Source organism: Plectrocnemia conspersa, unplaced genomic scaffold (assembly GCF_051122295.1).
Source record: "Plectrocnemia conspersa isolate PC_06_02 unplaced genomic scaffold, ASM5112229v1 ptg000005l, whole genome shotgun sequence".
Taxonomy (NCBI): Eukaryota; Metazoa; Arthropoda; class Insecta; order Trichoptera; family Polycentropodidae; genus Plectrocnemia; species Plectrocnemia conspersa.
Window position 1 is genome coordinate 13,466,069 of NW_028277169.1, and position 22,278 is coordinate 13,488,346.

The following is a 22,278-nucleotide window of genomic DNA, read 5'->3' on the forward strand; positions in this document are numbered from 1 at the left end:
AATACTATGTTATATTTATATTCAACGATACAAAAACGAATGATCAGTTTCTAAGTCTTAGTAATTAAAATTGAAAAAATAAATTAACATTGAAAATAATCTCAAAAAATGTTACAATTTGTAGCGATTTTAATTAGTACAGTGCTGTATGATCAGAATGTATTGCTTAATAATAATAATAACAATATAATATAGTTGATACCGTGCATGAACCCAATGTGTAATATTGTGTTAAAGAACAAAAATCACCGCATCCCAAAATATTAGACAAATAAAATATTTGGTTCACTAGAAAAATGGACAATTTGTACAATACTTATATGTACATAGTTATTTAAATATATCATTTTTAAAACACACTGTTGCATTAATCACCTAAATAGTGAGCTATGTATTTTTATGATTGACTTACTTATGCTTAAAATTAAAAAAAGTGTAGATAAAAAAACATTTTATTTTTTTAATAAAATTTATTATTTCAATTGACTTCAATCATATAAGAAATAGTACAAATAAATATTAAGGAAATTATTATTAAATGAACAGAATATACTGTTAAAAATTATATAATTTTAGATAAATTTTCACTCTTAAATTTATCTTGATATATTTCCTATTAGACATATTAGCAATCATAGCTTTTGAGAATATATTGTAGAACAATCAAACGTTAAATGCAACAAAATAGAAATGTTCTGAGATCAATCAATCGCTTTTTCCGATGTACTTTCCGTTAAAAATAACTTTGTTTTGATGCATAAGCATATAATAAAACGGACGTTTGGCAATAAAGTAAATTTCATCATATCTTGCTGACAAAAGTTGAATTGTAAAACCTATAAAATAATAGACTATTGTTTAAATATATTTTTTAAAATGAACATGCTAAATAATAATAATAAAGTAAAATTTTAACCCATTTATATTTACTTTTAAAAAATGAATGATCAGTTTTGAAATCCCAATAAAAATAATAATACTAAAAGTTAATAACATGCAAAAAACTAATAAAAAAAATATATTTTGTAGACATAAAAATTCAACGTATTCCATAATATTTGATAAAATATATACACAATAGTTATAATACTTCTCATAGATTGCTTATGAGTAAAGTGTAGATTTAAAACTGTTCAATGAAACACCTATGTATCTAGTGAACTGTATATTTTGATCTTAAATTGTATGTTTAAAAGTTAAAAATAAAATATTATAAAATACAGTGTATGTGCTTGTGAGTTATATATTATTAGAAGAACTACACTGTGAACTATGAAATATATATTAAATATAGCTACACAAAATATATGATTTTTAAAAATCTTCACTATAGTTCTATCTTATCTATTTGTCGCTAGATATATAATAAATTATAGCTCTAAACAAAAGATGGAACTGTAGAGAAGAACTGTTGATATTTGATTATTATTTGATGTTCCCGATGAAATTTCCGTTAAACACAACTTTGTCCTGATACATAAGCGTATAATAAAATGGACGATCAGCAGTAAAGAAAATTTCTTCAAACTGGAATGTCCCAGAGAAAAGGGCTAATGTTATACCTACAAAAAAAATATTTTTATATGTTAATTTGCTTTTTTTTTTTAGAAAATACATGCTGAAGAAAGTAACCAATAAAGCGCATACACGTGAAGCGAATTTAAAAATTGAACTTTACTTTTATTTTTTAATTGACGTATCTTCCGATAAATACTATATTATCTTTAGCTCGGAGACAAAACAGAAACGAATGATCGGCTTCAAAATCAAACTCGAGCAAAGAATCGAATGATATGGTGAATTCTGAAAAGTTTTTCATTTTATATTAAAAATATGCTAAAACATATAAGGCACCTCCGATTTTTTAAAATTTCACTTTCAACTAGTACAATTGAAAGTATCATCGATGCGTAGATATCTGTATATTTTCATAATTTTTTACGACACATATAAACATGTTAATTTTAACTCTAGATTCTAGTGTTTAAATGAAACACAAAAATAAAAAGGGTAAATTCAGATTTATTGCAAAAAAGAGTAACATTATATAATGACACAATACTTTTACAATAACAATACACAAATTATATTCAAAACTATAAAAGCTAAAATATCATATCATCAGTACTCTATAACTCGACCACCGAACATCATTGGCACATTTCCATTATGTATTAAGAAGAAAAATGGGCGATTGGCATTGAAAGTTTCTGAGGGGAATGAAAATCTGTCAGTGACGTGAAAATCTTAAAGAAAAGAATAAAACAAACATTATTTATCTTTCTATGGATATAAACGAATAACGGACTGATTGACTTGAGTCACGAGCAAACCTGTGCTGCCACTATTTCATGATCGCAAAATATTGATTATTATTTAAAAAAATAAATTTTAAGATTAATCAATTATATATTTTTAGAAGAAACTATCACAAAATTTTTATTTATTAAATCTATAAAAAACAAACACCAAATTCCCCTTATACTAAATATTAAATCAGAACAAAAAATGTTATATAATAAAGTATAGAAAGGGCTGCTTAGATAATTTTTTTAGTATACAATGAAATGGAAAATATAAACAATACACGTATAGCTAAAATAATGTCATTGTAATGCCGTTAATGGATCGTACATTGTAACAACGCCGTTGAATATAACTTCATCTCTAATGTTTATAAGAATGAAGAAAAATCCTCTGTTGCCGTTAAAATCCTTAGATTCTTTTTGACCACTCAATATTTTGTCTTCCAAAAATCCTGGAATTGTATAAAAATGAAAAAATCAGGGAAAAAACAAATATAGAGATTAGATGAAGCTCTCTAACAAAAAAAACTCTGAATTTTCACTATTAATCAAAAACATAATACAATAAATGTTTTCGAAAATGTTTAAATCAATTAATACAATTTTTCCTTGAGAGTTGAAATATCATATATTGTAATAGATTACTTTTTCAAATAAATATGAAAATAAAAAAAACTTTCACTACGCAGCTACAATCACATGTAATATTAAAATATTTAATAAATGTATACAAATATATTCAGAATTTTTAATAGTTATTTTAGGATACATAATATACGAACTGTGACAAAAAATGATTTTTTGACGTTAGTAGTGATGAGCATAGTTTGTGCGTAGTTTGTGTTTGACAGCAAAAGAAAGTGACGATCCATTTTGTCACGCTCGGCGATTTCTTTATTTTGTAAATGACGGAACAAATTTTCATTAAATTTTGGGTTAAAAATCGAATAACGTGCAATGAAGCGGCTTAAATGTTGAAGAAGGTTTATGAACAATACAAACATTTCCAAAAGGGTTGTGAATCGATATATCAATCCTTGAAAATGTGAAAAAAGGACTCTTGGTAGTTGCCGAATCATTACAAGAAAAGTTATTGAAAAAAATTGTATTTTGTATGGTTTATATAAAGCAATTTTGACTGACAAATAGCAGAAAAATGTATTCTATAACCATTGAATTTTCAACAGAATCGATGAGTGAGCAGTTTTTAAATGAAGTCGCTGACGACACATAATTGCTCTCTTCGTGTCAATAATCCATGAGATCCATGACCAAAAAAACAGGTCAAATTCCATTTTCAAAAACATTTTCCACTAAGTTTTACGGCCAATAAGGGATTTATCTTGCAGTTTTAAACTGTTTGCGTGAGGCATGAGTGAATTATGTATAATATATTATATACATAAATAAAATTTGATAAAATTTAAGATTTACGTTATTTATTTATCACATTGTACATACATTGTATATAGATACTATATTCATTTTCTAATATATAACCTATCAAAAAACGTTAATACAATGCCTTTAATTTGATATATTTATACAGTTTTAAATCTTAATTTGTGTTATAACGCCGTTGAATAAAACAATTTTCTTATTGTTTACAATCATGAAGAAAAATCCTCTGTCGACGTTAAAGTCCTTATAGATTTTTCGAATACTCATTTTTTTTTTCTTGAGTGAAAGTCCTGAAATAGTTGAAAATTAAAAATAACTCAATCATGGAAAAATCACAAATGTATATTAGAACAAGCAATCTGAAAATTGAGTTAAAAAGCAATTATAAAATTCAATAAAAGCTCCTCGAATATTAAAAATATATTAAAAATATAAACTAGGCATTTTATAAAGTTGATAACAACTTTTAAATGGAGTTGCTGACGACACATATTCGCTCTATACGTGTCAATGTAAGCGCCTCGAAGATTCAAGACAAAAAAAAACAGGTCAAGTTCGTTCGAATGTCAAGGTTTTCTTTGATTATAAAAGTGTAATTTACTAGGAATATTTTCCACTGGGTTTTACGGCCAATATGAGATTTATCTTGCAGTTTTAATCACACTTTGTACACACAATGTACAAAGATACTATTCATTTACTAAGATAAACTATCAAAAAATGTCAATACAATGCTTTTAATTTGATATATGTATACAGTTTTAAATCTTAATTTGTGTTATAACGCCGTTGAAGAAAACACTTTTCTTATTGTTTACAATCATGAAGAAAAATCCTCTGTCGACGTTTAAGTCCTTATAGATTTTTCGAATACCCATTTTTTTCTTGAAAAAAAGTCCTGAAATAGTTGAAAATTAAAAATAACTCAATCACGGAAAAATCACAAATGTATATTAGAATAAGCAATCTGAAAATTGAGTTAGAAAGCAAATATAAAATTTAATAAAAGCTCCTCGAATATTAAATATATATTAAAAATATAAACAAGGCATTTTATAAAGTTGATAACCACTTTTAAATGAAGTCGCTGACGACACATAATTGCTCTATTCGTGTCAATGTAAGCGCCCCGTAGATTCAAGAAAAAAAAACAGGTCAAGTTCGTTTGAATGTCAAGGTTTTCTTTGATTATAAAAGTGTAATTTACTAAGAATATTTTCCACTGGGTTTTACGGCCAATATGTGATTTATCTTGCAGTTTTAATTACACTTTGTACACACATTGTACAAAGATACTATTCATTTACTAAGATCTGTCAATACTATCAAAAAATGTCAATACAATGTTTTTAATTTGATATATTTATACAGTTTTAAATCTTAATTTGTGTTATAACGCCGTTGAATATAACACTTTTCTTATTGTTTACAATCATGAAGAAAAATCCTCTGTCGACGTTAAAGTCCTCATAGATTTTTCGAATACTCATTTTTTGCTTGACAAGAAGTCCTGAAATAGTATAAAATTAAAAATAACTCAATCGTGGAAACAATTCACATATATATTAGAATAAGCAATCTGAAAATTCAGTTGGAAAGCAAAATTAAAATTTAATAAAAACTTCTAGAATATTAAATATTTATTGAAAATATTAACTAAGCAATTTATAACGTTGTTATTAATTGCCATATATTTTGTGTTAATTAAATTACAATATTTTCAAAAAACTATTTTATTAATGCTTGAGAAAATAATATTTCTTTTAATTAATTCTTAAATCGGATCCCTAAGAGTTGTATATATGCTTAAACACCGTTTCACTTTTACGCGGTTAAGAAAAAACATTTTTTTAAATATCATGGCATGGGTTAATTGCTTACTCCCACTTCTTTCATTTGACCTACATCTGAAACCTCTCCCACTGTTCATGCAGTGTATCCTGAGTTGCTTTTTAGAGTGCATGCATGTCGCTGAAGATTTTGCTCGGTTGCGTTATAAGTTAAAGAAGCATTAAAAAGCACACGTAAATACTATTCGATCGTTTTATAACAAATTCGGTTCTATGTCTCGATTTACGCGGTTTCGATTTATGCGATATTTCCTGGAACGTATCTACCGCGAAAATTGAGGGATGAGTGTATTATAATTTGTTCCCTTCACCAAATAAATATAATAATGAAAAACTTTAAAATGTTGTTATAATTCCGATGTATTAATACGGAATTTATTTTTAGTTATTCGTTTTAGGATACATAATATATAATACATACTTTTATAAATTGTTTCAATTCTACATACTATTCATCTTTTTTTATTTTAAATATTTAAGTATAAAAGAAATACAAAAAAGTACTGATTATGAAAATGTCTTTATAATGCCATTAATTGGTTTTATTTTTCAATTTGTGTAACAGCGCCGTTAAATATAACACTATTCTCGCTGTTTACAATCATGAAGAAAAATCCTCTGTCGACGAAAAATTCCTTATAGATTTTCCGAACAGCCATTAATCTGTTGATAACTAGTCCTGAAATAGTATAAAAATAAAAATAACTCAACTAGCGTAATAATCAAAAATAAATATTAGAAAAAGCAATCTAACAAATTAAAGTTAAAAAACAAAACTACAATATAATAAAACTCCTCAAATGTTCAATATCATTCAAAAACATAATGAACTACTTCACCAGAACGAAAGGGTGCCTTATTTTCAATGGTTTTTGTCATATATTTTCAATTGCTAATAATATTTTATTAAAAGATTACACATGGTTTTTAGTTTAATCTAATCAGAAATACGAGGTATTATAGCACAAAAACTGTTTGTTTTTTCGTACAAAAAAATGCCATAAAAATAACAAAGATCTTTGTTATATGGGCGTATTATAAACACACAATTGCATATACAAGGTTTTTTCATCTAATTTGTTGTCAAAAATATAGTTAATTCGGAATAATACTTTGGGGTCTAGCCGTCCCCCTGTTCGGACAGCTAATATATTTTATCTTCCTGTCTTCCTAATTACGATAGTTATAATATACATATTTTAACATGTTGCCTCAATCAAATAAATAGTCCAATAAAAAATTGATAAATGTGGTTATCAAGAAAAAATGCAAGTTTCTTATAGCGCGTTTTAATATAATACAGCATTTATTATATTTAAAAAAAAATACTTTTAGGATACATATTACGCATACGTTTATAAATTGTTTTAATTCTTTTGATTATATGTAAAAAATATATCTGAGTATAAAGTAATCATATGAAATAAACATTTATAAAAATGTCATTGGAATGCATTTAATAGATCAAACATGTTTTTTTTCTAAATTTGCGTAACAGCGCCGTTGAATATAACACTACTTTCGCTGTTTACAATCATGAAGAAAAATCCTCTGTCGACAAAAAAGTCCTTATAGATTTTTCGAAGGACACCTAATTTGGTCATAATGAGTCCTGAAATCGTTAAAAATAAAAATTACTTAACCGAGGGTATAGAATCAAATATAAAGAATAGAAGAAGCGTTCTACTAAAAAGAGGTTAGGTATCATAAATAAAATACGATAAAACTCCTCAAAATGTTCAATATTCGGCAAAAATATTAGCCGAATATTCAAAATAACTGTATAAAACTCTTACACAGCTATTAAATGTATTAAATGTGGTTATCGTCTTTTGTAATTAATATAAATAATATATTTTAAATACGTATTTGTCGGGATCACCCATTATCGTTGCGCTAAAAGAGTCATAAAACTAATATATTTATATCTCTTGGGTCTTTTACAAGAATCAGTGTTTATTCGTCTTAAAAAAAAGTGGTATAAATCGGTGACTAGAGGTGCTTTTAAGCCTCTATCGATATTTATAATTCCGATCAATCATCACAGATTAAGTTTTATTAAATTTTCCTTATCTCATAGATGAATTATTAAAATTAAAACGAGCTAGATCATGCGTAGTGATAGCTATTGATAATAATCTGTAATAATAATTTATAATTAATAAAATATATATTACTGATCCACAGACTTTAATGATTGATTGTGGTCTAATTTTTGACATGTTGCAGTGGAAAATTTACAATTTATAAATTAACCGTGCGTATCCGCGTGGACGTCCATTATCGGTATACATTAACATTAATGTACAGAAACCCTGGATTGTGCTATCGGGACTAACCGTGATCCTTGTGACGAAATTGGTATCAATGACTTGCTAAAACATTATAAAATTAATTTATATTTTGGACTTATAAGTACGAAGGTTTTCTCTTGTCAGCGTTATACAAACGATATCGTATCTGATTGGATCTCTATAAGAGTCAAAGCACTCGCAAAAACACAAAAGGGCATGCTATAGGAAAAGTTCCATATTGTCAGCCAAGTCCAAAACCCATATATTTTTTATATTTTTTTCCAAAATGTTTTGTATATAAATTTAAATTGAGGTTATTATTAACTAGTATATCCTAAATATTATTATTTATTTTCTCCATTGAAGATTTTCTTTAACTGTAGTGATTTTTGTTTAATTTTATTTAGATGTTTACTAAAAATCTATTTTACTTTTATTATAGGGGCAAAGATTGGGAAACGCCAATTTATAAAAAAATGCTAAAAATTATGTTAATATATATTTTATTTTCAATTTTACAATGTGTTATACAATCCAAATATTTATATACGAATATTATTTTTATCAACACATAAAAATAAAAAGTGTTAGTAACACTTTGACAAATTGCCATAGAGTCTTGTTCGGTGTTATTTTTATATGGCAATTTGTCATAGCATTTCTAATATAATAAAAAAACATGCTAAAAATATTTAAGCATGAAGTTTAAACATGTATGTAAATATAATAATATTTTTACAATTTTTAGTATTAAACGTCGAAGTTGCCAAAATAAATGTCAATGTATATTGAAAATACATTATTAGCAATACTTTAATTCTCTTCGTCAAATTTGAAAACTCTTCCGGTGAACACAATGCTACCACCAGTTTGTAAAGCGAATAAGAACGGATGATCAGCATGGAATTCCATGATTATTGGCATCATTCGACACATCATAACGAATCCTGATGGAAAAATTCAAAAACATTACTTCAAAGTCGTCAAAAAAACTTAAAAATATGTGAAACAATTAGTGATTGATTTTTAACAATTATTTAAATAACAGGCATTTCTTTAATTTTATCTTAGTAGACAATGTTTTCGACTCTTCCATAAAATACTGATGCACCAAGTTCTTCTTGATTGCCTTTACATTGAAGCACATACACAAACGGACGATCGACATTGAACTTGTGGTTAAAACCGCAGCGTAGTCTAATTTGTATCACTAATCAAAATAAAATCATACAAGGTTTAAAAAAATACACCATGTAAAAATACTTTTATTACTGATTTAATAAAATTGACACTCGAAAGATAGTTTGAATCGTTATTATTATTAATATCAACATATAAAAAATTATATATGTGCCATAAAAATATTGTTCAGTGCAGTTTAAATATGACAATTTGTCAGAGCATTTCTAAATTAATAAAAACACATGGAAAAATATTTTAGAATCAAGTTTAAATATGATTTATGTATTTATAAATAAATATATAATACTTATTACAATTTTTAGTAAGAAACTTCAAGGCTGCCAAAATACTTCACAATACTTTAATTATCTTCATCAAATTTCAAAATCCTTCCAGTGAACACAATGCTACCATTAGTTTGCAATACGAATAAGAACGGATGTTCAGCGGCAAATTTCTTTCTTATTGTACCCATTCGACCCATTATAACCAATCCTAGTAAAAAATTCAAAAATATTACTTTAAAATCTTAAACAAGAAAACGTACAATGTAAAAAATATGTGCAAATATTTCTGATTGATTATTTGAATAAACACAAGCAAAAATGAGTTCGATATGAATTATTGATTATCATGAAGATGGTCAGTTTTATCTGAGCTAACAATTTTATTACATCTTCCATAAAATAACGAAACACTTGATTCTTCTTGGTCACTTTCATATTGAAGCGCATACACAAATGGACGATCAACATTGAAATGAAGGCGAAAACTGCTGCATTTTTTAACTCGAAGTGCTAATAAAAATTAAATTATACTCATTGAAAAGTTTATAAAAATACAAATAGCTAATAAATTCTAGAGGATTTATTAAAATTATCTCCAAAGATTTAGAAACACTTTGCCAAATTGCCATTCTTGTTCAGTGTAATTTTTACATGGCAATTCGACATAACTTTTTAAACATGCGCAAAAAATATTTTAGCATGAAGTTTAAATCATTATTAGCAACTATCGAATTTTTGGTAAGCACAATGCTATCACCAGTTTTTAATGCGAATAAGAATAGATGATATGCATGATTATTGGCAACATTTGTCACGTTATCTGCATGATGAAAAAAACTACAGAATCTTTTGATTGAGAATGCTAATCAAAGATATAGAATAATAAATCGTATTGAAAAGCATTGACTCATAAGATAGTTTGTATCGTTTCAAAAACAATTTTAAAGCAAATGTTATACAATCCAAATTAATATTTTTATAAACACACACAAACAAAAAGCTTTAGAAACACTTTGAAATATTACCATTGTCTTGATCGTAGTTATATGTATATGGTAATTTATCATAGCATTTCTTGTTATTAATAAGAATATATACCATGAAATTAAATTCTGTATATATAGATATAATAGTAACAATGTTGCAAAAAATCACAATGTTCACTTTAATAAATCTTTCCATAAAAACAACGCTATCACCAGTTTGTAATATGAATAAGAATGAGTGATTTGCATGGAATTCCATATTATTCGTCCGACACATTACCATCGCCCTTTCTGATTATTTTAAAAAAAATTACATACTATATGAAACGATTTGTAGTTCATTCATAATAATTACTTGGACAAACAACAAGCAAAATTGATTTTGGTTTAAAGATCTTCGTGAGGATGGATAGTTTCAACTTCAACGCTGTCAATGTTCTCAAATCTTCCGTAAAATACCGATGCACTAAGATCTTCTTGGTCACTTTTATATTGAAGTGTATATAGAAATGGATGATTGACAATGAACTTGAGCTCGATGTGAAAAACAGCACTTCTTTTAACTCGTACTTGGAACGCTATTCAAAATTAAATCATACTCAATGACATGTTCTTCAAAAATAATATAGACTAATAAACTTCAAAGATGCTTTCAGATTTATTACATATTATTTAAAAAATATGTATTGTTATACTATTAACAAAATAAATTTGAAGGTATCTTGTGGTTCATTATATCAAAACTGTTCTACTGTTTAATACATACAAAATAAACCAGACCATTCAATTACCAATCGTTTCATTAAATTAAACCAAAACCAAAAAGTGTATAAAAATATTATAGCAAACTAAATATTTTGATGTGCAAGTGTTAATGATTGTCATTACTATTTTATATTTTAAAATTTAAACGCATTAATATTTAATTATATTTTATTAAAATAAGTATCAACATTTACATTAAGAGTACATCAATACATGCTGTATTATGGGACAACTTTGACTTTTACATATATAAAATATTAGGTCCAAAGTAAATATATAATCTTTAATTTTTTTATATACTATAAGCCAAAGATCCCACAACACAGTATTGTTTAAGGATGCATCAGAAAAAAATCTATCTGAAACTAAATAAAAATACTATAAGATCTAATTCCTTCAAATATTTTCATGATAAATTAAAATCGAACAGACAATATTAACACTTAATGTTTCAAAACTCTTCCAGAAAAGACGATGCTTCCGCCGGATTGAATGGCGAATAAGAATGGATGATCTGCATTGAATTCCATAGTTATTGGCATCATAAAATACGTCGCAATTAATCCTAATAAAAAAATTCACAAATATTACTTTCTAGTTATATTCATAAACACAAAATTTAAATAAAAAATATAAATATTACAACACAAGTGAAGACTTATTTAAATAACCATATGCCAAAAAAATGCACCATATAAATGTACATAAATATATATAGACTATGTGCTGATTCCTCTATTATTTGTATGACAAATTATGAATCAAGATTACTCCTAATGCTTTGTAACTCTTCCAGTAAAGATGGTGCTTCTGCCGGACTGAATGGCGAATAAGAATGGATGATCTGCATGGAATTCCATGGTTATCGCCATCATAAAACACATCACAATTAACCCTAATGGAAAAATTCATAAAAGTTACTTTCCGATTAAGTTAAATTACACAACACAACATAGACTAGTTATGTGATTACTAAAAGATGCATCAGAGAGAATTTTTTATATGAAACTAAATAAATCTTAAGCCTTCAAATAATTTTATGATAAATAGGTATTTCTATCAATCACTTTTATAGTTTCAGAACTCCGACGAAAACGATGCTCCCGCCTGAATAAATGGCGAATAAGAACGGATGATTTGCATGGAATCCCATAATTCTTGGCAACATATCGCACATGGCAATTACATCTATGGAAAAATTAAAAACAAAAATACTTTCAAAGTTGTCTCCATAAACATAACATGTGTTTAATGAATAATTATACGACAAAATAAAAAGGAAAATCTTGGTTTTATACAAGTAAAATATTGATATTGATCAAACTGAATGAAAAACAGCTAGTAAAGAACTAAAAACAGAATAATCCTTCTTTTAGGTCGCAGTTGAAACAATAATCAAATAATACAAATTCAATTTCGATGATATGATCTAAAAAATATATTTGTATCTTCTAATATATTGAGTTTATTTGCTAACAAAAAGCAACATTTTGCTTATTCATTTTTTTTAATTTTTCACATAATAGTTTCATAATCAAAAAATCTGAAAGTATCTTTCAGTTCATATTTTTAAATGAGTTAATATATTAATAATCTTAGTAGATTAAATTATTAATAATAATTTATTTACTGGAAGTAAAATGGATATCAAATGCCATAATATCAATTATTATATATTAAATGTTTTTAATTTCTAAAGTTTTGCTTACAAAAAAGAGTAATTGCTAGCATTTAAATCATTTTGCTTCAACATTATTTGATCTACTTAGTATTTAATTAAAACAAGATAAAAATAAATGTTTAAAAAAACTATGGCACTTGATGCCCTTTTTATCCAGAATTCAGTTTAAGCTCATATATATGATTTACATCTCAAATTACTTAAAAAAAACTATGTTATTTTTATGTATGACATAAAAAACATAGGATCTTTAGATTATAAGGATCATAAAAAAATATATATTGAGACTGCAGTTAGAGTCATCATAAAATTATCTATTTTCATAATAATTGATTTCAGTATTTTTATATTTTATTTAGTTCCCAATACTATGTCCAATATATATAATGAATATGAAGCTATAAAAATATTGAAATTTATTAAAATTCTAGGTCAATAAAAACCTATTATATGTAATACATAAAATAATTAATATCTGCTTAGAAAGGCGTTACTGAAAACATTTATAGAAATAAAAATTTTGGTGTAAAGCAATTAATTTTTTTCGCGAAATTACAATTATTTTACAAACGTTTTTCTGAATCACTAAGATTCAGTAAAACAATTAAATACTTTGCTGGAAAGTATTGGGTTTGCCTTCCGTCAAAACCATTTTTTTTCACAGTAATATTAAGATAATCATCATTCGATTATTAAATCCATAAGTATAAAACATAAATATACGTAAAAAAGCATCACTAGATGAGGAGATATACTTTTATAGTATTAATAACCGTCTCTATCGTTAAAAAAATGTATGTTCAAATAGTTTTTAGATTTTTCTTATTTTATATTAGAGGAGTTTTACTATATTTCAAATCTACTATCTTATGAAAATATACATAATGTATGTATGTACAAGATAAACAATATGTATGAAGCTAAATTTTTGTTATGTCATATGTATTAGTACAAATCATAAAAACAGATAATTGAAACGGAATGTTATCTTTAACGACCAGTGATATCGGAGGTGCCATTATTAAAAACATGTTGCTTAATACCATGTGTTCGTAAAATGTTATAAAATATAATCACCGAGTTGACAAAATGATACATTGCGAATATTTTCCATAGCAAATGTTAATCTCACAACAAAATGACAATCATTTATAAAAAAAAAGGATTAAACACATGCATTTCAAAGGCAAGCAGAAAAACTTATAAAATTGTGTAAATGTGTTACGATAAAAAATGTAATAAGTCAGATAATCGTGCAGAACTTACCAGTGGCGGCGGCGGCTTCAGCGCCTTCTTCGTTAACTTCAATGAAAGCCTTCTGGATGGCCTCAGACACGTAGAGCTGTTCGTCGTTCTTCAAAAGTCCTTTAAGGTTTGCTTTGTTTTGATCAAAGATCAACTTCATTCCCATCTACGTTGAAATGAAATCGGTAAGAACTCTATAAAGCAACGGTGCAATACACTTGAAGTTAAAAATTACCTTGGGCAAGACTTTCTTCAAATCGATACTGGTTTCAATCTTGAATTTGGGAAGCGCAATGTTGACTTCGTTTCCATGCAGTCTCTTCAGCATATCGCTCAAATTTCCTTGGGCCATCTTGTCTTCGAGGCTCTTTAATCCGTCGATTTCGTTCGGGAGAATGATGACCATGGACATTTCATGTTTTTCGTACGGTAGCTCCAAAATCTAAATATATAAAATGGTATACTATATCATATTTGTATTAAGTGGCTTTTTAAGGTATATCAAACAATATTATAATAGTTTTAAACAATGGACATTCTATACTCAATCAGAGCATGACAAGGATGTATCTTGACCCCGATGCAATTTTTAAATAATTTTACTTAATTGTCAAAAAAATATTTTATATAAATACTACTATGCTTTTGAAGAATTCGGATCCACTAAAACCATGCACTGAATGTGATTAAGGCAATGGGCTGGACAGTAATTTTCAATATAATATATGTATATATAATATAAAGTAAAACCTTGGCGTTCCATTCTGGTATTTCAGCATAGCCAAAGTTTCCAGTGAGGTGCATCATGTCAACTTGGACCTTGTTGTCACGTGTCACATGGAAGTCTTTCTTCATGGTTCTTTGTGGGTCGAACTTCTTTTCCCAGGATCCCTATGAATCAAAACATTAATTCCGTTTCACATATCAAACATTTTTAAAATGCGCCATTTTCATTATAGTAAAACTACCTTGAAATAAATGGCGTTGACGAGAACCAGTCTGGTATCTGCGCTCAGCGAATCGGACGAAATTAAATCCTTGATTCTGTTGTTAGTTTTGTCTTCGACCTAATACAAACGTTATAATGAATCATTCAAAGAATCGACGACTACAAAAATCGATTCAAATCAAATTACCCAAGTGTTGATGGTCTTTGCTGCTTTTACATTCTCGTTGAAATTCAAGTTTTGGGCCTCTGATGCGAAGATGTCTACAGAGTTCTTCTTGAATTCAGGATGCAAAACGAACTGTTCTCCATCTTTAACAAACACTTTGTTGGCGATGTTGAGGGTGACGCCTTTGACGGAGTTCAAGTTGATGATGGCGTTTTTGTAAGCGGATTTGGTCTGAATGAATATGTAATTGAATATAAAAAAATGTTAAACACAAACAATAGTATGATGAAAGACTTACGAATTCTACGTTCGGAGTGAACAGAGCTCTGTTTAATTCGGCTTGAGTTTCATCTTGAGCTCCCAGAGAGAGAAGCGCGAGTACAATTTGAGCCGACAGAGGAGACATTACCAAATTCTCTCCATCTTTAATAGCCGCAGTTTCCTATTAGAATAAAAATAAAGAATACATTAAGTGAAGAATTTTTGTTGACAGTCATGAACAATCGTTTAAAAAAGATAAGTGCGATGAAATATATAAGTTGCCATATATTTTATATTGGAGTGTGTTTATTGAAGATAATTGGTTTCATAGAAAACATTACTCAATTATACTTTAGATATGCTTTTTTCGATATTAAGGTTGCTAGGAAAATAGTTGCAGTTTACAATTATCAATTCAATACATTTTTCAGCTAATAATTAATTTTATTAATTGAAATGTCAGGATCACCCATGATGGTTGTGAAAAATATTGTCGCAAATGTTGCTAAAAGTTCATAAAACTGATGGCTTATTTTGAACTTTCTAAGAACAAAGTTTTAATCTCGTCAGCGTTGAATGATCCATTAAACGATTAAACAATCTATCGGTTCCGGAAAATTCCATGTGAAAATTAAATTATTATTAGTAACATCTGAATTACAAAAATTTTTTTATGAATGTCAAATTTTTAATAAATTATCGATTGCTAGCATACAAAAAGCGCAGCGAAACCTAATACATTTGTGCATCCTGTTTTAATTAAGCTATGTTTTATAATTTTTTTAAATATTATTGTAGCACATCTTGACATACACAGATTTTACAGTAAGTATAATTAAAATAATTACTTAAATCCGATGTACATTAAATACACCATAAATATTTTATATTCAAAGGTACAAGGAATATATTTCAATGCTAAACGAAAGGTCAGCATGTGGCAAATGTTTTTAAAATGAAGTCTTCAATTGGGTTACAGCTAATTTGTTTATAATAGTATATGAATAAATTTGAAACATAAATAATAATACAATTGAATGCATTCATGAGATTATTTTTGTTCATTTTAACCATATTACAGACGAATAATAACATAATATAAACATAGTATACCTTATAGAAACTTGTGGAGAATTGGTTGATGGAAGTGGTAAGCGCCGCTTGTTCTTCTTGCATCTTTGTTTGTGACATTTTGCCTGGCGTGACGAACGACACTGACGTCAAGAATAAAAATACTGAAAATTGAACGAAATAACAAATTAGATCATGAATAAAATTAAAAGAATATGGCATTTTTAACAAATTTCTGACAACAACACACAGTCATGAAATTAAAGTCGATTTATTATTATTTTTATACTTCTAGAAATTCTCTTCCCGGAATATAATGACATCAATTTCTAATTGTAGAAACTAGTGACTAACTCAGAGCGATCAAATATTACAAATGGCGCGTCATTTGAGCAGTTGTCACTTTTAATGTTGCCAGTAGAAAAATATAAATAAACGTCAATATTTTTTCCTTCTTCAAAAATAATAGTTAATTTAATTGAATCACAACTATTGCACTATTATTAAAACATTTAACACGATATAAATATTATTTATAAATATATATTTGTATTTATTGAGAGCAATATTCATTATTACTAGTCATGTGCTACAGTACACTTAAAACTTTAATTATAAATAACATATATAATTTATAAGTTCAAATATGCAAGTAATAATATTTAAAAGTAGTAAATACTTGTAAATTAATAAAAATTGAAAAATCGCAAAGATTTTTAATTATTTTAAATTTTAATAAAGCGTCTTAGTTTTCTTTAATCCTATTTTAAATTAATAATATATAGTGGGCGGCAAAAATATTTTTAGTCCAGGGCGGTAAAAAATCTGAATTAGGGTCTGTATATATTAAACAGGTCAAAAGACACGGTCACGCACATTTGTCTAGCAATCGGTGCCCGCGGACCTAGCAGCCGTCGAGAAGTGAGCCCGCATTCTTATGCTTTGTACAGACTGAGCGTTCCAAGCTAAGCGTGTATAAACACGCGTAATTCGGTACGCGCAGTCGATACCTGTCACTACGAGTATAGTACCAACGCGTTTCTGTAGTGTTGATAGTATACGCGTAGCGACGAGTTACGCGTGTTTGTACACGCGTAGCTTGGAACGCTGTCTGTACAAGGCATAACGATTCCTTCCAACGTACATACTAGGGATACGGCATATTCACACGACGGTAAATATAATGCGGCAAAACACGAACACGAGGCTTGGACTACTACTTTGCTACGGACTTTCACCTCGTCTCCTGTTGAGCAACATCTCTAGGACACCCGCTCGATAATAAATACCAACGACTTTAAGAAGGATCGAAAATCAAATGCTTTTTATAGTTTTTCCATTATTTTTATTCAAATTGAATAAAAATAATAATATACGCGTTCCGTATATATAATATATTTATTAGTGTGAGAATATTGAATCGAGTTTATTAGTTCATTGTACTTTAAAAACATCCTATCTTTTCGCTGGGAACTTAGATTTTAACCTTTACGTAAAACGTCATAGAGACTATTTTCGTAACACACGATATTGCGAACTACCAAGCGTCGTGTTAGGAAAATTAATATTATTTAAATGAATTACTTTGACACAAATTATTTTAACATAAATATTTATAATAATTTCAAAGCCTTTATATTGCTTATTTCTAAATTAAATAATATACAACGTAAAAAAATATTTTCAAAAAAGTTATTGGCAAAGCATATGACTTGATTATAAATGTAAAAATACAAAAAATCATATTTTAATTTTATTATGAGCATTTGTATGACATATGAAACCTAGTTTTTTTTAGTAATATTGGAAATTGCTAATATTCATCAATCGAGATATAATCGAGATAACGATAAAACTATATTTACATGAACGACAGCTGCTCAAATAGATATATGTATTACCCATTTTTAATCAAAAGATATTTTTATTTGTCTAATAAAATGCATAATAATAATATTATAATCATTTAGATAATCAATTAATGTACAACGTTTATATTAAATAGTTTCTTCATTGATTTGTTTACATGTATGATTAAAGTATAATGTAAAGAATGACACAAATGATGTTCAACGTACCAAATTAAACATAAATAGTTTACTTTATAAAGATATAATTGAAAATAGTAAAAAAATATAATATCCATTTAGTAATTGTCAATGATTGTATTACTGTTTTACACTTTGACCTGATAGACTACACTTGTTACAATATAACGCTAACAATAAAATGAATATAGATTTGTATCAATGAGTAATAAGAAAAAATGTACATCATAATCAAATTTAATCTACTACCTAATAATGTTTAAGCTCATAGCATTATTTTTTATATAGGTACTAACACATAAGAGTACGATTATTTTATTTCAACATAATTGACTCACGATATTACTGTATTGCAATTACAATGAAACAATAAATTGTAATCTTAGAGCGATGACGTCGTTAGCTATAGAATAGTATCGAAAAAATGGTATTATATGTCCTGAATGTAATAAAAATCTAGGCGTTAGTCAGCCGCCCATAAATAGATACAATACTTCAATATATAGATAAGTGCATTAGGTAATATTTGGCAAAAACACATATAATAGATAAAATATACAATCTAAAAAGAATAGTATAGATATGTATTGTTAAAATGCCGGTATATAAACATACCGGTTTCGTTCGGTGTTCACGTGCTAAGCCGACGCCAACAACAAGTCAACTGACTCACGAAATGAACAGTTCTGTGGACATACCATACCCCACTTATGACCACGATTGTATGAATACATGTATATATGTATAGAAAATTCTCTGAAAATCACATCTGCATTATATACATAGATATTACAGATTTTTTGGCGATGTACGTAGCTTCCCGATCGATTCCCCAAAATAATGTAGTATGCTGCTACAAACCAAAAAAAATCTAAAAATAAAACATGACGTTATTCTGCAGTACTTCATTGGAAAAGTTTATTCTGAGCTAAACTTGTTAATGTATACATAAAAATTCTCGCTTAAATCAGGAAAGTTTTATAAATTTAGTATACCTTGAAATAATCAATGTATCGAATCAGAATTCTTGATATATTTCAGTTCACTATTTATACTTTAATATTAAAAATCCATTGAAAATCGGTCCATTCTAATAAATAGAATGGACCGATCACTTTGAGGCACAATATTACTTTTTTTTAATTGTGATATTTAAAATTAAATAAACGGATTAAATAATAAAGAATAACACAGCCAACTATAGTCAGTCAAATTAATAGTTTTAAGGGAAAAAATAAAAATTCTCGCTGTACCGTAAATTTAGATTCGTAAATATGCGAGTTTCAATCAATGTTAACTGACATTTTGGTCAAAAATGATTTATAGCATTGACTATGAGTTCTGTGTGCTCTTTTAAATTAAAACAAATAAAGAACATGCTAACATGCATTGCTATAGTTTTGGCTCTGTAGATTAGTTAATGTGTGTTTTTATTATAAAAAAATCTACAGGAGAAAAAATCTGTTTCATGAGTATGTGGAATAATTGGATCAAGCATGAATTTATTTAAAATAAATAGATTGAACAAAAAACATTACATAATACCTGTAGTACAAAATTAGCTACCGTTTCTTGTAAGAAATCTAGGACAAAATAATTACGAATTAGCGAGCTTTAGAGTGCCCTAGAGAGTCGCGATCGCGTCCCTTATTCTTGACCGTCGTGGCCATGACTTAAACACTTGATAACGCTCCTCTTTCACGAGACATTTAGCTTGGTAAACAAAAGGACGTTTTAGTAACAGCTATAAGAAGCTGAAAAAAATACGTCATCAATTGTAATGTGCACTATAATTGTTTTCTATTTTTTGAATGTTTACTTATATCATTATTGTTTGTATAATGGCCATCATAACGCATTAGGAAAACCGGTTAAGCCATGATGGTCAGATTTGTTATAAAAAATTAAAAATAAATAAATAACACTTAATATGCGGAAAATGAGAATCTTCCTTTCGCGACGCTAATCGATTAAAAACGGGAGACAGAGAAGAAACTTTTTTGGTACTGCGAGGTTAGGATTTCGTTTATCCACACCTATCTGCTGACATACTTACATATTTACTATTTAAAGCATGAATCTATTTACTAAACCACTTCAATACAAATGGATGCAGGCGACGAAAATTTTGGTTGTTATATTGACGAAATTATGTCCGATTTAAAATCAGACTAGTCATTAAATGAAAAAAAAATGAGTTTAATAAGCAAAGAAGCGAATAAAATAATTTCCTATTGTTCAATAAAAAAAATTAAAAGTTGTCAAATGTTTTAAGTAGACCAGATAAAATAAAAAAAAAACAATATTACAAACATTAAAAATACATACAAAAACATTATTTTTCATTAAAAAAAATAATAGATACTACAGAAATAAAATGACAAACAAGTTAATAGCTTTGATCTATGAATTGTACACAAAATAATAAATACTAACGAAAAAGATGAAAATCGATTTTTTTATTATTTATTTATTTTTAATAAAATATTCAATATCGATCAAGAAAAAAATCATAAATAATCCAAAAACATCGAAACCAAAAACAATTTGTTAGTCAAATCAATTTGTTGTCAACTGTGTTGAAGTGAGGAAGTAGATTCCTGCTCTAAGAAATAAATATTTCCTACTACAGATAATACAAAAAAGTTTCATCCTCGTCTCCCGCTTTTAACCAATAAACGTCACAAAACAAATATTATCTTGTCCCGCATACAAAGTTTTAATTATATTTGTATATATTTTAAGTTATTTTCCTATAACACTGGTGTTACTGACCTTTGGTCTAATTATTGATTTTTCCTAAATTGTGCGAAGCATAATTCATCATACGACTGTTATAAAAAAATCAATAACTTACAACTTTTCTTTTCAGTATCAAATAATAAAATGAATTACATTAAAATCAGAATCACAATACATATAATTATTCAAAATGGCGCATACTTAAAGAATGATACTTTTTGTATAATAATATAAAGAACATAAAAATCCTTTTACAGCGACAGATATATAAATAAACTATTAAATTTATTTTATAAATGTTTAATAATAATATAGCACATACCCGTTGAATTATGTTTTATATGCATCAATAAGGAACTTGTGTGCAAAGGTTAAATGGGTTTAGTCCTTATATTTTCTAATTCAACACTCAAATATCGTTCTATTTATACTATTAAATAATTAATCAATGTACGTATTATCAAACAAATATATTGATGCAATAAGTAAGTATTATTCAAAAATAAATAGAATTATCATATTTCATATAAAGTGACTCATTATTGTAATTTTAGATAAATAATTTCATAACAATAACAATGTTCATCCTGATTCACTATCACATGTCCATGAATAATGTGAACTTTGAATTACAATAAATTATATTTTAAGCTAGCGTCAAATCAACGCTTAGCTAACCTAATCGAAAATAAAACATTTTTTTAAAAAACATCTTATTAAAAAATTCATCTACTTCCTATGAAACAACCTAATATATTGGATTCACGGAATAAGTGACATCGTCATTTTTTAAATGATTGGAAAATCTTTATCGAAACTCCAAGACTTTATCAAGTTTTACTCGTTGATATTGTGTATCTTAAGATAGTGAAATAATTGATAACAATGATAATTTATAAGACCGGTAGCAACTTATTTTCTTATGTATTTTAAATAGTTAATCAATATAAAAAACATGTTTTTATACCTATGAATTTTATTAAATAATAAATATTTACATTCATCAGGGTAAGAGAGGCATTATGATTCGTGGCTAGTAATATA

The 22,278-nt window shown here is 27.2% G+C and overlaps 1 protein-coding gene across 50 annotated transcripts in view; it reads right to left on the reverse strand.

The window, feature by feature from the left end:
- LOC148234902 (alaserpin-like) overlaps positions 1–22,278 on the reverse strand; it is a 50,997-nt gene that overhangs the window by 19,878 nt on the left and 8,841 nt on the right. For 10 of the 50 annotated variants that reach the window (XM_088185900.1, XM_088185898.1, XM_088185894.1 and 7 more), the window contains exons 1-8: positions 19,108–19,158; positions 16,487–16,608; positions 15,411–15,554; positions 15,134–15,343; positions 14,966–15,064; positions 14,748–14,888; positions 14,233–14,439; positions 14,019–14,163 (exon numbers count right to left, since the gene is read on the reverse strand). In XM_088185900.1, coding sequence (XP_088042026.1) covers positions 14,019–14,163; positions 14,233–14,439; positions 14,748–14,888; positions 14,966–15,064; positions 15,134–15,343; positions 15,411–15,554; positions 16,487–16,564 — 1,024 coding nt within the window. In that variant the 5' untranslated portion in view covers positions 16,565–16,608; positions 19,108–19,158. Of the gene's footprint in view, positions 1–450; positions 837–2,002; positions 3,998–5,910; positions 6,237–8,337; positions 10,885–11,227; positions 11,637–14,018; positions 14,164–14,232; positions 14,440–14,747; positions 14,889–14,965; positions 15,065–15,133; positions 15,344–15,410; positions 15,555–16,486; positions 16,609–16,733; positions 16,822–19,107; positions 19,159–22,278 lie in introns of those variants that run through there. The other 40 variants (XM_088185878.1, XM_088185871.1, XM_088185859.1 and 37 more) reach the window with 22 other exon arrangements.